Below are 15,239 nucleotides of genomic sequence, written 5' to 3'. Positions count from 1 at the left end.
TGATGAGGGGGCTACAGTTTCCGAGCGTTACGAATATTCCGAGCGCATGAGGGGAATAGTTCGGTACGTGGTGGGGGAACCTGTATAGGAGCAGTCAGACGGCAGGGGAGGCGTAGGAATGACGCAGCAGTGATGCTACGGAATTATCGAAACGCTGCCTGTTTGTCTAATTTTCAGTTCTCGTAACGACTAGCGGTTGATACTCCCCATTTATACAAATTATTTATTCGCGTGGAAAAGATTTATTATCTGTGCAATTAACTTAATATCTCAAACACCAGGTCGAGTACAACTGATGCTTTTTTTTTCTAGTAATTTGTAACGCATTAAATTCCAAACGTTGTGTGTCGTATTTCAGCTATCATAAGCAAATTACCACTGTGATAGACGCTGATAATTCTGCGGATAATGATTCATAATTACCATAATTGATTCCTGTTTTTTGTCTAATTAAATAACAAATTGCTTGTAAAATTTATTTGAAAATATTAACTTTGAACTTGTTTTTGAATTTGAGGTCATAACTTCAAGCTTACTCTTTCGTCTATTGTTCAGTAATAAATACTAATAATTAGGGGCAGGCATTTTTCGCGAAAAGATCTGAACACTTATTAGACTTCAACAAGTTATACCCGCACCTGTGGCTCCTTCCTTGTGATTGGCGGCCGTCTGCGAGAGAAGTCGTTGCCTTGTTTGACCGAGCCACTCGGGACGCGTTTGCTTCCTCACTGAATCACTGTGATTGGTGCTGTGGCAATCGATGTGTACCCGGGAGAAACTCACCCAATCACGAAACACAGCCGATGCTACAGTGTTTTAACTTTCATCTAGTCTCGAAATCTTTTCGCGAAATCTGCATGCCCCTACTAATAATTAGAGACTGGAAAAATTCGCGGATTCATTTCGTGATAGGCTGAATGAAATTCAAACTTGTGTACAAATTCTGCTGGTTCTGCTATTGGCTCGCGGTTCAACTGGAAGCCTCCGGGCCAATGAGAGACTTTCGACCAAAGAAGCGTCGAATCACAAGCTACCCAGTGGAGACGCCTCACAATTTAGTACCCAATGAACACGCGTGTTTACTTGAGGTGTGCAGAGGATAATGGAGGCTATCCTAGAGGTCGTTGAATCCGTGAATTTTTCCGGTCCCTACTAATAGTTGATCTGCATGTGTACGCGACGAGCAACAAGGTAGAAGTGGTGTGGCACGCGGAGAGCGCGGAGGGCGCAGAGACGGCGGCGCGACTGTGGCAGGGTTCAGCGACCCCTACTGCATGCTGGGCATCCAGCCGGGCAGCTCGGCGCCCCCCTCCCCGCTGGTGACGTCCCGGGACACGCCCCTGTCGCCCCGCGTGCCGGCCGCCTGCAGGACCCTGTCTGACGGCGGAGCGGACCAGGACCCCAAGCAGGAGCACCACGAGAAGCTGCGCAAGCACCACAGGTGCGCTCTTTCTGCCCCTCTCTGCCGGCCATCAGCCGCCATCCCGGTTCCTCCTGCAGTCCCGCCACTCTGCTCTTTCATTCATTCATATTTAATATATATATTCATACATTTCATGTATTCATATCTTTCATATATTAATTTATTTATATTTTTCATATTTCGTATATTCATATTTATTTCATATATTGTTGAATTAATATAAAATTTTTTCTAACAAAAAAAATTTTTTTTTTAAAAAATAGAGTAATAAAGGTAAAAGTTTTTTGTGGTATTTTTTTTGTCATTTTTGGACATTTGTAATTTTTTTTTTTCATAATACTGTTAAGGTAACGCCCTTAGCATTAACAGACTAACAGAACTCGCGCAAAAGCTCGATTTTGTGAGTATTCAGTTTTACTAGAAACAAAATGTATTGTAAATTATGAAAATGAAGTAAACAAAACGGAACTATATAATTTTAAAATAATTATTTCTGCGCTCCTCTAACCGCCCATTGCCTCCGGCCCCTGGACACTCTCCGCGCGGCTGTACCGCAACACACGGCTGCCGCGCGGGTCGCATGGCGCTAAGGGCGACGCTGGCCCGAGCATCGCACGTCTTGTCGCCTCTACGCGCCGGGCACCGCACAGGCGCGCGGTCTTCTCGTCTGCCTGTGGCCCTGTCAGTTCACGACTGCACTTCCCCATACCGTCTACAACACTTGCTTTGGAAAATAACTTCTCATTCCTTAAAAGTCCTTGAAAACACCCGTTTTAAACCTTTTTATCTGTTTAAAAAAATACATCTTAAAGACGAAACTAAGAAATGAAACTCATACAGACAAGTTTAAATGCTCTTAAATGAGTGAATTTAAAATTAATTCATTTGAAATTGATTTCTAGAAATCATTCTCTGGTAAAAATAAGAGAGCATGTACTTAGTGAGATGGGAGGATCCAGAAGAAAGGGGCTGGACGCGGGGTGTGTTGCAGCTTCCGGCTGAGCTTCAAGCGCAAGGAGCACGGCGCGGGCGGCCGGGAGCGCAGGGAGCACAGAGACAGTCTCACCGCCGCCGTGCCCGCCAAGTTCATCCGCGCCACGTCCGTGCGCCCGCAGACACTCAACCCGCGCTGGAACGAGAAGTTCCGCTTGTGAGCGCCTGCCTTGTTGCTTCTCTGTCTGTCTCTGTTCCTCCCTCCACTCTAGCTCCCTCTGTCTCTCTCTGTTCCTCCCTCCCTTCTTCCTCTCTCTCCATAATACACACCTGTATTGTGCAAAGTTTCATTAGTGTTGGTTCAACCTTGGTCAGAATGATGAACGAGACAAGTTGTTGGTTTATGTAGTCATATAACTCGAAACTGTTTAAGTTTGCATCGTGTAATTTTTTTTAGAGATTTGCTTTATAATTTCTTCAAATAAATTTTATAATTGAGGATCTATTGAGAAAACGGGCTTTTAGTGCAATGGGCATTTTTGTTACCTAGTATATTCCAACTGTGTAACGAAATTATTCCGATATTTCAGCACCGTAGTGAATAATGTTTATTTTTATCTTATGATGTGTAGTGATTTCTATTTATAGCTAAAGATTAAAATAAAATTATTGTGGGAAAATGTTCATAGCCCTATAGATCTATCTTGCCCGCGATTCCGTAATTTCCTATGAGTACCTAGTAATGTTAGGTTAAATTAAAATAAGAGTATCTAACAGATTTTAAAAATGTCTTAAATAAATATATATAATACTAGGTTTTTATCTCAAAGATAAATAAATCTATCAAGCCAGACAAAAATTATGCGCCGAATAAAGATCTTCGTGAAGTTTTACTTTTTTTTTTTCACAAAATATGTTTCAAGCGTACCTCTTTGAATGGCAAATCAGAAATTTTATGAAGATATGAATTATCTGCATTTACCTAGACCACTTAAGTTATTACTGGCCAACGTTTTTTGTGCTTGAAAAACCTTTGTAAAAAACAGCTCATTTCCTCATTATAAAAATATTACACTTTTCTAAACGAAACGAATAAAATCGAGTGCGTTCAAGCCGGTCTCGGGTGTTATATTCGTATTCAGACGACATTCAGAACCGTTCCTGGACGAAACGTTTCGTTCTGATGCTCTGCGCGCTGTTCGGTAGCCAGGGCAGATGCCCCCTTAACGCCCTACCTTAATCGCCCCCTTAAAGTACGGCCTCTTCTTGTGGGACGTGACCGGCACGCCTATTGGCTGTAGCAGGTCTCGGATCGACACGGAGCTGATGAGGGGAAGGCCTTCACCCCCCACCCCTCGCCCAGAGGGAGGTGCGCCCCCCCTCTCTGCGACCCACGTGGCTTCGGCGATGGGAGATGGTGCTGCAGCGCTAAGTAACCACGGACTCATAACTGTTTCATCAAACATGTTTCCTGCAAATTGTCGGAGTAGATAAAAAAATGGGTGCGTGTACTTGCATGCAAAAATAGTGCGTGGAGCCCCTCCGCGCGGATGAAGTGAAACTTCGTAATGTGGAAATGAAAATAGGAAGGGGTAGAAATTGATTTTTTAGTGAAATCCTATTGTATCAAATCAAACTAAAATAAATCATGAAATCATTCAAAGATACAAGCACTTTACTTAATTAAGCGGACGGGTTCGCCCCAAGGAGAAAATTGACGCGGCGAGACCTCGTGGACATAGAGAAATGACACACACTCACTATTTATGTGTCTATGAAACATGATTTTTTTTCCTGCAATTTAAATTGTAATGTACAAAAAGGGTATTTAAAATTGAAACAAATATGGCGACACTACAAACTGTCGTAATCTTTATTTTTTTTATTCTCTACTTAGTTCGTTGGAATATTGGACACTACTCGTTGCTAACGCTCGCGCATGCGTTCGAGTGCCACTCATTCACTCTCGCTCTGTCTCTTTCTATTCCCCCTCCCCAGGAGCGTTAAACGTTTAACGCAACCTTGTTGGAAGTCGCATTAGAAGTAGGCCTATAACTTCAATAACTTCAATAACGTGCGACCTTTAAACTGTTAGGGAGTATTGATGCAGGTAGCAATGTTCATCGGTTGGTTATTGGTCCTACTGCGCAGCGTGTGGCCAGGGTTTCTCTTGCGGCCTTGTGTCTCCGTCTCAGGCCTGAGCTTCAGGCCGCTCCAAGCTCAGCCTGGCGTGGATACGAGGAGGAGTTTAGTTTCAACCTTTGAATATATATACTGTATAGAAGTCGCGAGTGGATAGCATTTACTCTACGTTTTTCAGAAGCGTATGATGAGCAGCTTGGGAACTTCACCGCTGCAGTGCGCTGCCGTAACACCCTGTATCGTCTTAGTTGTTATTTACACGTTAGAGCGCAGCACTGTCGCCCGCTGTCATTCTCCGCACCCCCCATCCATCATTCACTGCAGCTCAAGGTCGTTCAACGGGAGGGGGAAGGGGTGTTTGAAGAGTTCGACACTTGTCCGCTAGGGACCACCACAAGTTGATGCCCTAGAGATGGTGGCGATTGCGGCGGTGAATTAACCAACTACCTCAAAACCGTATTAGAAATTTTAACCTGGGCTGGCGACTTCTATACAGTATATATATATTCAAAGTTTTGAACTGATGCTCAGATGATAACATTGTCATGGCGTTTTTGAAACACTAGTCTTTCGAATTTCCCATTAATTGAATATCTGGAATAGCATAGACAGCGACAGTAAGTCTGAAACAGCTAACTTTTGCGCTTATTTATCAAAGTGATAGTAAAATGCAACCATGTCTGCGTATTCTAATTAAATTGCTGTTCGGTATCGTGTCTAGAAGCTCAGTTTGCGAAAGTAATTAACCAAATCTCCGTGCTTGTCGGAGAATAAAAACGAGTTAATGGAACCCGAAGTTGGAACAACTCCCTGCAGTTTATCGACTGTGCGATCCGACCACGCGCTATCTGCTCTCGACTCACCATCTCGACTGCAGGATCGATAGCTCGATACGCAGATACGGCACGCGGCGCCCAGCTCCAGGCGGCGACTCAAGCGTCGCTGATTGGAAGATCAGCCCGAGGGTAGGGGAGGGGGTAGAAGGGTTCCTGCAAGCGGAAACGTTTCCTGAATGGTTCTACAACACCACAGACAGGATAAACTCGCTAGATATTTGTGTATCTGTCACGTTGTTGGTTCCGTTCCTACAAAATCTTCGTGTGCACCTCTGCTGAAAGGGAAGCCTTCATTTCACAGACGAGAGAGCCACATCCGAAGTTCCCCGAAGTTCATACTCGCTTTTTTGCTTACATTGTTTCACAGTAGCCTATCTTTAATGTAGCTATCCTAACCAAATAAACCGTCCACAATGTTTTAAAGTATTTATAATGTAGCTAACCTAACCTAATTGACCATTAGTTATCATGAGTTACAATGAACAAAAAAAAAAAAACCCCGAAGATGCACGATCGGGCGTTTGTCTCTCTCGTCTGTGAAAAGAAGGCTTCTCCTGCTGAAAGAATACATGCACAGACACTTATTATGTACAAACATGCTGTGCCTGCATCTTGCTATATCGATCGTGTTTTTCTTTGCAGTGACATAGATGATGTTGCCAGCGACATCCTTCATTTAGACATATGGTGAGTGAGAAATATATTCGTAACTTTTTTCTAGCTTGCTAGAGTCACATTATGTACTTGCTGTCTGCGGTAACAGTGTTATGAATCCGGGCCAAGTCTGAAGTTGTGCACAAGTGCACATGTATGTACTTACGACCCTACATTCTTTCAATAAGAATTTATGCACACCCTTTGAGAATTATTGCTTGATTAACTGCAGTGATATCCTTTATTTTGATTTTCGTCAAATTTGATAATGGAAATATTGGTAGGAGCTCAAATACAAATAACTTATGAAATATACAATAACTTTTATTTTTACAAAATATGTTTTGTTTCATTGAAGTTTATTTATAAAACGGTGGAGTGAAATTGATACAATTTATCTTAAACGACACTGAAAAATCATCTTTCCAAACTCCACGACGCCGGATAAACCAACAAGGATGGCTGTTACAGCAGATATGTTTCCACCCACCGTCTCCTGGTAGCCTGACTTGTTGCGAGGGGAGGTATTCCCACCAGACACTTGCCTGGACAACCCGCCCTGGAGCCCAGTACTACTACCGAGACCAGAGTCCTGCAAGTCAGTCAGACTCTGCCCCGGAGCCAGAATGCTTTCTTCTTAACACTGACACCATGTTCACTCCAGTTTGTTTGTAATTTACACACTCTATTTTTTTGGCAGATGATTTGGAAAGCTTCATGGACAAATGGAGCGTATTATATATAGTCCATTGAAAAGTTACATTTGGGGTTGCGTTTTTTAGAGGACGCAATTTTATTTTTTTTGATGTGTAGGGGGGGGTCAGTGTAAAGCTAAAACCAAGTTTGTGGGGTCGCCACCCTTGTCCCATGGCCGCCATCTTGAAAATAGGGGTTGAAATGGTTTTTACGATATATCTCTTAAACTATTTATTTGATAAAACAAATGTGTTAAGATTGTTTGTTGCAAATTAAATTCTCTACAACGTTGGTCCAGTAATGTTTTGTCGTAGAACTATAAATAAAAAAGTTATAAGCGAAAATCTTCAGAAATTCGAGAAAAAAAATTTATATTTTTCGATATAACTTTTTTTTATCATTTTACGAAAAAATGATATCTGACCATTTTTGTGGATCGTATTTTGAGGAACAACTTTTATTCGTATCATTTTTTCAATAAGTCAATAGCTAAGGTTTTACAGCGCTCTGAAGTGAGTACTATTTTTCAGTACTCTTAACTATACCTATATTATACGTGTGTACTAATAATATGTCATCAGTTATTGTTTTATTTTTTATTTTTTTTATTTTGTTATTATAACTTTTTTAATTACAAATTCTGCAATATTATTAATAATTAATTATTGACTCTTTTCCCCACCACCCACGAGGTAGAGTCTAGAGGCACGTTTTTTTTTACATGGTATCCCCAATAGGCAGAATCCACGGTGATTTTCTAAATTAGAACTACTCCGTCCTCAGTCGTTTCGATGGACCAGGCTGCGGCTCAGCATCTGATCGGCTTTCTGAATTAAATACCAGTGGGAGAACTGGAGAAGAAAGGGGTGTTAATGTCGGCGGTTCATCATCAAAGTCATTTTCATTTATTAATTCTGAGAGTTCCATTAAGTTGCTGCAAGTCTCTCCAGAACAATGGAAGTACACTGCAGAACATTTCAGCCCTGCTTTTCGACATCCACACATCGCTCCACAGTTTCCTTTGCATTTGCAAAAGATCAATTTTAGAAGCTCAGGGGGTGCTGGAGATTTAGAGTTCTGCACTGGCATCAATAATTTTCCACATTTTTTCCAGCCCCAGTCTTCAGGATCATTATAATTACCAAGCCACGACTGGACCTGATGGTAGACTCGGAAAGTATGAAAGCGAGCTGTGTCTTGTGTTGGAGGAAGTGAAGATAAGTTAAATGTACTTTTTGTCACTGCCTTGGCGAATTGTTTGTATCTTAGCCTGTCAAGAGAATTATCATCTTTATTACCACCGTATAAAGAGATAAAAAAAACGTTCACCAATTACAGTGAGCAAAGCAGGGTCAACTCTCTTGTTGAGAAACAAAGCCGTTCCACTTGCAAACTCTAAATGTTTTTCCAGGTTTTTCACAAATTTCATTTTACCGATATTGTAAGGAGCTGAAGTTGTGTCACATCCGGAAAAAGCATGAAGAAACAGCAAGTTATCCGCAATGACATTTCCGTACATAAAACCTGACGCACAATATAATTGTTCTGCTGTTCGTCCTTTTACTGGTTTAAAAAAAAATACATTTGCTTGTTCTCTGCCAAGTGCTGTGAGCAATATCAGTATGTCAATATCTTCAGCTACAATAGTAACGGTATTAAATAATGGAGATGCAGCAAGAGCAGTGCGAACGATAAGAGCGTCTGCGTCTGATTCTGCTTGGTCAACAGTGAAACCCATTTCCGAGAATACAGTTTTAAGAAGTATAATAAAGTTACCTGAACAACATTCTCGGTAACGGCCATCAGATTTAAAATTATTTTAAAAATCAATAATTGTTAAATCCTGTTATGGAGTGAAAAAGAGTCAATAATTAATGATTAATAATATTGCAAAAATTGTAATTAAAAAAGTTATAATAACAAAATAAAAAAATAAAAATTAAACAATAACTGATGACATATTATTAGTACACACGTATAATATAGGTATAGTTAAGAGTAATGAAAAATAGTACTCACTTCGGAGAGCTGTAAAACCTTAGCTATTGACTTATTGAAAAAATGATACGAATAAAAGTTGTTCCTCAAAAAACGATCTACAAAAATGGTCAGATATCATTTTTTCGTAAAATGATAAAAAAAAAAGTTATATCCAAAAATATAAATTTTTTTCTCGAATTTCTGAAGATTTTCGCTTATAACTTTTTTATTTATAGTTCTACGACAAAACATTACTGGACCAACGTTGTAGAGAATTTAATTTGCAACAAACAATCTTAACACATTTGTTTTATCAAATAAATAGTTTAAGAGATATATCGTAAAAACCATTTCAACCCCTATTTTCAAGATGGCGGCCGTGGGACAAGGATGGCGACCCCACAAACTTGGTTTTAGCTTTACACTGACCCCCCCTACACATCAAAAAAATAAAATTGCGTCCTCTAAAAAACGCAAGGTAAGGCCTAAAAAATGTAACATTTCAATGGACTAATACTAAAACGGTCATTCAAAATAATTAAATATAAAGATAAAAAAAGGCAAATAAATACGTTGTTCAGACGAAACTTATAAGTCAGTAGAACTAAACACGCACTAAAATCAACATGGCTGAGGCTTGAGGCTTGGCTAAAGCGTGGCTGTGAGGTGTACCTGAGTCGTGGCTGTGGAGTGGCTGAGTCGTGGCTGTGGAGTGGCCGAGTCGTTGATGTGGAGTGGCTGAGTCGTGGATGCGGAGTGGCCGAGTCGTTGATGTGGAGTGGCTGAGTCGTGGATGCGGAGTGGCTGAGTCGTGGCTGTGGAGTGGCTGAGTCGTGGATGCGGAGTGGCTGAGTCGTGGCTGTGGAGTGGCTGAGTCGTGGCTGTGGAGTGGCTGAGTCGTGGATGCGGAGTGGCCGAGTCGTTGATGTGGAGTGGCTGAGTCGTGGATGTGGAGTGGCTGAGTCGTGGATGCGGAGTGGCTGAGTCGTGGCTGTGGAGTGGCCGAGTCGTTGATGTGGAGTGGCTGAGTCGTGGATGTGGAGAGGCTGAGTCGTGGATGCGGAGTGGCTGAGTCGTGGCTGTGGAGTGGCCGAGTCGTTGATGTGGAGTGGCTGAGTCGTTGATGCGGAGTGGCTGAGTCGTGGCTGTGGAGTGGCCGAGTCGTTGATGTGGAGTGGCTGAGTCGTGGATGTGGAGTGGCTGAGTCGTGGCTGTGGAGTGGCCGAGTCGTGGCTGTGGAGTGGCTGAGTCGTGGATGTGGAGTGGCTGAGTCGTGGATGCGGAGTGGCTGAGTCGTGGCTGTGGAGTGGCCGAGTCGTTGATGTGGAGTGGCTGAGTCGTGGATGTGGAGTGGCTGAGTCGTGGCTGTGGAGTGGCTGAGTCGTGGCTGTGGAGTGGCTGAGTCGTTGATGTGGAGTGGCCGAGTCGTTGATGTGGAGTGGCTGAGTCGTGGATGCGGAGTGGCTGAGTCGTGGATGCGGAGTGGCCGAGTCGTTGATGTGGAGTGGCTGAGTCGTGGATGTGGAGTGGCTGAGTCGTGGATGCGGAGTGGCTGAGTCGTGGCTGTGGAGTGGCCGAGTCGTTGATGTGGAGTGGCTGAGTCGTGGATGTGGAGTGGCTGAGTCGTGGATGCGGAGTGGCTGAGTCGTGGCTGTGGAGTGGCCGAGTCGTTGATGTGGAGTGGCTGAGTCGTGGATGTGGAGTGGCTGAGTCGTGGATGCGGAGTGGCTGAGTCGTGGCTGTGGAGTGGCCGAGTCGTTGATGTGGAGTGGCTGAGTCGTGGATGTGGAGTGGCTGAGTCGTGGCTGTGGAGTGGCTGAGTCGTGGCTGTGGAGTGGCTGAGTCGTTGATGTGGAGTGGCCGAGTCGTGGCTGTGGAGTGGCTGAGTCGTTGATGTGGAGTGGCCGAGTCGTTGATGTGGAGTGGCTGAGTCGTGGCTGTGGTGTGGCCGAGTCGTTGATGTGGAGTGGCTGAGTCGTGGATGTGGAGTGGCTGAGTCGTGGCTGTGGAGTGGCCGAGTCGTTGATGTGGAGTGGCTGAGTCGTGGATGTGGAGTGGCTGAGTCGTGGCTGTGGAGTGGCTGAGTCGTGGCTGTGGAGTGGCCGAGTCGTGGCTGTGGAGTGGCTGAGTCGTGGATGTGGAGTGGCTGAGTCGTGGATGCGGAGTGGCTGAGTCGTGGCTGTGGAGTGGCCGAGTCGTTGATGTGGAGTGGCTGAGTCGTGGATGCGGAGTGGCTGAGTCGTGGATGCGGAGTGGCCGAGTCGTTGATGTGGAGTGGCTGAGTCGTGGATGTGGAGTGGCTGAGTCGTGGATGCGGAGTGGCTGAGTCGTGGCTGTGGAGTGGCCGAGTCGTTGATGTGGAGTGGCTGAGTCGTGGATGTGGAGTGGCTGAGTCGTGGATGCGGAGTGGCTGAGTCGTGGCTGTGGAGTGGCCGAGTCGTTGATGTGGAGTGGCTGAGTCGTGGATGTGGAGTGGCTGAGTCGTGGATGTGGAGTGGCTGAGTCGTGGATGCGGAGTGGCTGAGTCGTGGCTGTGGAGTGGCCGAGTCGTTGATGTGGAGTGGCTGAGTCGTTGATGTGGAGTGGCCGAGTCGTTGATGTGGAGTGGCTGAGTCGTGGATGCGGAGTGGCTGAGTCGTGGCTGTGGAGTGGCCGAGTCGTTGATGTGGAGTGGCTGAGTCGTGGATGTGGAGTGGCTGAGTCGTGGATGCGGAGTGGCTGAGTCGTGGCTGTGGAGTGGCCGAGTCGAAGATGTGGAGTGGCCGAGTCGTTGATGTGGAGTGGCTGAGTCGTGGATGCGGAGTGGCTGAGTCGTGGCTGTGGAGTGGCCGAGTCGTTGATGTGGAGTGGCTGAGTCGTGGCTGTGGAGTGGCCGAGTCGTTGATGTGGAGTGGCTGAGTCGTGGATGTGGAGTGGCTGAGTCGTGGATGCGGAGTGGCTGAGTCGTGGCTGTGGAGTGGCCGAGTCGTTGATGTGGAGTGGCTGAGTCGTTGATGTGGAGTGGCCGAGTCGTTGATGTGGAGTTGCTGAGTCGTGGATGCGGAGTGGCTGAGTCGTGGCTGTGGAGTGGCCGAGTCGTTGATGTGGAGTGGCTGAGTCGTGGATGTGGAGTGGCTGAGTCGTGGATGCGGAGTGGCTGAGTCGTGGATGTGGAGTGGCTGAGTCGTGGATGCGGAGTGGCTGAGTCGTGGATGTGGAGTGGCTGAGTCGTGGATGTGGAGTGGCTGAGTCGTGGATGCGGAGTGGCTGAGTCGTGGCTGTGGAGTGGCTGAGTCGTGGCTGTGGAGTGGCCGAGTCGTGGATGCGGAGTGGCTGAGTCGTGGATGCGGAGTGGCCGAGTCGTTGATGTGGAGTGGCTGAGTCGTGGATGCGGAGTGGCTGAGTCGTGGCTGTGGAGTGGCTGAGTCGTGGATGCGGAGTGGCTGAGTCGTGGCTGTGGAGTGGCTGAGTCGTGGCTGTGGAGTGGCTGAGTCGTGGCTGTGGAGTGGCTGAGTCGTGGCTGTGGAGTGGCTGAGGTGTGGACGAGGCTTGGCTGTGGAGGCTCGGCTGAGGCGGACCTGGGCCGCAGGGACCACGACGACGAGTCCTCGGTGTTCGACGCCGTGAGCAAGCTGAACGAGGTGCGCGGCGTGAAGGGGCTGGGCCGCTTCTTCAAGCAGATCGCCCAGAGCGCGCGCACGGGCAGCCAGGACGACTTCCTGGGCTGCGTGAACATCCCGCTGCAGGTGCGTCCCGCCCCCGCCCCCGCCACCGCCCGACAGTCCTCCGCCTCAGTCACTCGTGCCCGTCCATTCCGGTGTGCTCACATTCACTTTCTGCAGGGTACGCTACGAATATAGTGTGTCTGTCCGTCCCTATGCATGCTTAGATCTTTAAAACTACGCAACGGATGATGATGCGGTTTCTTTTAATAGTTAGAGTGATTCAAGAGGAAGGTTTATGTGTATAATACATGCATAATATAGTAGAGAAACACTGATAATTCTAGAGGTTTCTAATGTGATGTCGTAAATAAACACTTTTTTTTTTGCGCTTACGTTGCAAACGCTGGCTGAACCCTACGAGATTTATATCAAAATAATGTACTACAGTATTGTACACTTTAAAAAAGGTCTACAGAATAGTCCGCGATGGTATAGATACCGTTCCAATTTAAACGCCTACAATTACCGGAAAAAAATATCTTTTGCAATGACCATTAATAAATCGCAGGGTCAATCTTTCAAACGTTGCAGGCTTAGATTTGAGCGTTGCGTAATTTTTTCATGGCCAATTATATGCCGCTCTTTCAAGAGTAACCTCTGAAGAAAACATGTTTGTATTGTCTAATGACAAAAAAGCTGTGAACGTTGTATATATAGACATTCTGTAGTATTTTAGTATCAGCATTGCACATGAGTAGGGACCGGAAAAATTCACGGGTTCAATGACCTGTAGGATGAACTCCATAGTTCTACGTACACTCGGTCAAATGCCACCCACTCATTGGCTGCTGTCTTGTGAGACGTCCCAACGTAGCAGCCTTTGATTCGACAAAGCCTTAGGTTGGGTGTTCCTCATTGGCCCAGAGACATCCAGGTGAGTTGTGAGCCAACAGCAGAGGCAGCACTGAGGTATAACTATTTGTATTTTAGCCTATCGCGAAATGAACTCGCGAATTTTTCCGGTCTCTGCACATGGGGTTGTAGCGACAATGTCTCGTGTGTGGTACGTGGAGTGTCGCGAGGACTCCTGGTCTGGGCAGCTCCTGGCCAGGACTGCCAACTGGAGGCCTTGTGGTAGAGGAGGTGGTGGTTCCGCAGGACATCCCCTCCACGGGGCTGGACAGCTGGTACAAGCTGGAGGCTCGCACGCAGCGCTCCAACATCCAGGGGCGCATCCGCCTCAAGCTGTGGCTGTCCACCAGGGAGGACCGGGGCAACTCCGAGGAGGACAACTGGTCGGAGGTGCGGCAGCAGCAGCGCCTGCACGCCATCTTCGTGGACTACGAGCTGGCCAAGCTGTCGGTGAGTGTGTCTGCTACTGTACCGTCACTACTGTCCGCCCGGAGCTACTGCTGTCCACCAGGGAGGACCGGGGCAACTCCGAGGAGGACAACTGGTCGGAGGTGCGGCAGCAGCAGCGCCTCCACGCCATCTTCGTAGACTACGAGCTGGCCAAGCTGTCGGTGAGTGTGTCTGCTACTGTACCGTCACTACTGTCCGCCCGGAGCTACTGCTGTCCACCAGGGAGGACCGGGGCAACTCCGAGGAGGACAACTGGTCGGAGGTGCGGCAGCAGCAGCGCCTGCACGCCATCTTCGTGGACTACGAGCTGGCCAAGCTGTCGGTGAGTGTGTCTGCTACTGTACCGTCACTACTGTCCGCCCGGAGCCGTGGCTGTCCACCAGAGAGGACCGGGGCAACTCCGAGGAGGACAACTGGTCGGAGGTGCGGCAGCAGCAGCGCCTCCACGCCATCTTCGTGGACTACGAGCTGGCCAAGCTGTCGGTGAGTGTGTCTGCTACTGTACCGTCACTACTGTCCGCCCGGAGCCGTGGCTGTCCACCAGAGAGGACCGGGGCAACTCCGAGGAGGACAACTGGTCGGAGGTGCGGCAGCAGCAGCGCCTCCACGCCATCTTCGTGGACTACGAGCTGGCCAAGCTGTCGGTGAGTGTGTCTGCTACTGTACCGTCACTACTGTCCGCCCGGAGCCGTGGCTGTCCACCAGAGAGGACCGGGGCAACTCCGAGGAGGACAACTGGTCGGAGGTGCGGCAGCAGCAGCGCCTCCACGCCATCTTCGTGGACTACGAGCTGGCCAAGCTGTCGGTGAGTGTGTCTGCTACTGTACCGTCACTACTGTCCGCCCGGAGCTACTGCTGTCCACCAGAGAGGACCGGGGCAACTCCGAGGAGGACAACTGGTCGGAGGTGCGGCAGCAGCAGCGCTTGCACGCCATCTTCGTGGACTACGAGCTGGCCAAGCTGTCGGTGAGTGTGTCTGCTACTGTACCGTCACTACTGTCCGCCCGGAGCTACTGCTGTCCACCAGAGAGGACCGGGGCAACTCCGAGGAGGACAACTGGTCGGAGGTGCGGCAGCAGCAGCGCTTGCACGCCATCTTCGTGGACTACGAGCTGGCCAAGCTGTCGGTGAGTGTGTCTGCTACTGTACCGTCACTACTGTCCGCCCGGAGCTACTGCTGTCCACCAGAGAGGACCGGGGCAACTCCGAGGAGGACAACTGGTCGGAGGTGCGGCAGCAGCAGCGCTTGCACGCCATCTTCGTGGACTACGAGCTGGCCAAGCTGTCGGTGAGTGTGTCTGCTACTGTACCGTCACTACTGTCCGCCCGGAGCCGTGGCTGTCCACCAGAGAGGACCGGGGCAACTCCGAGGAGGACAACTGGTCGGAGGTGCGGCAGCAGCAGCGCTTGCACGCCATCTTCGTGGACTACGAGCTGGCCAAGCTGTCGGTGAGTGTGTCTGCTACTGTACCGTCACTACTGTCCGCCCGGAGCCGTGGCTGTCCACCAGAGAGGACCGGGGCAACTCCGAGGAGGACAACTGGTCGGAGGTGCGGCAGCAGCAGCGCT

At 47.9% G+C, this 15,239-nt stretch overlaps 1 protein-coding gene across 1 annotated transcript in view; it reads left to right on the top strand.

Moving 5' to 3' along the window:
* Positions 1-15,239, top strand: part of LOC134534347 (BAI1-associated protein 3) — a 136,934-nt gene that overhangs the window by 83,545 nt on the left and 38,150 nt on the right. Inside the window, exons 6-10 of the mRNA XM_063372758.1 lie at positions 1,255-1,441; positions 2,415-2,573; positions 5,977-6,021; positions 12,233-12,389; positions 13,467-13,676. Of these exons, the coding sequence (XP_063228828.1) occupies positions 1,255-1,441; positions 2,415-2,573; positions 5,977-6,021; positions 12,233-12,389; positions 13,467-13,676 (758 nt within the window). The remainder of the gene's footprint in view (positions 1-1,254; positions 1,442-2,414; positions 2,574-5,976; positions 6,022-12,232; positions 12,390-13,466; positions 13,677-15,239) is intronic.

This window comes from Bacillus rossius, chromosome 7, assembly GCF_032445375.1.
Source record: "Bacillus rossius redtenbacheri isolate Brsri chromosome 7, Brsri_v3, whole genome shotgun sequence".
In the NCBI taxonomy this organism is placed as follows: domain Eukaryota; kingdom Metazoa; phylum Arthropoda; class Insecta; order Phasmatodea; family Bacillidae; genus Bacillus; species Bacillus rossius.
Note: the sequence above shows the minus strand (reverse complement) of the source record. Positions and strands in the feature narration are given on the sequence as shown.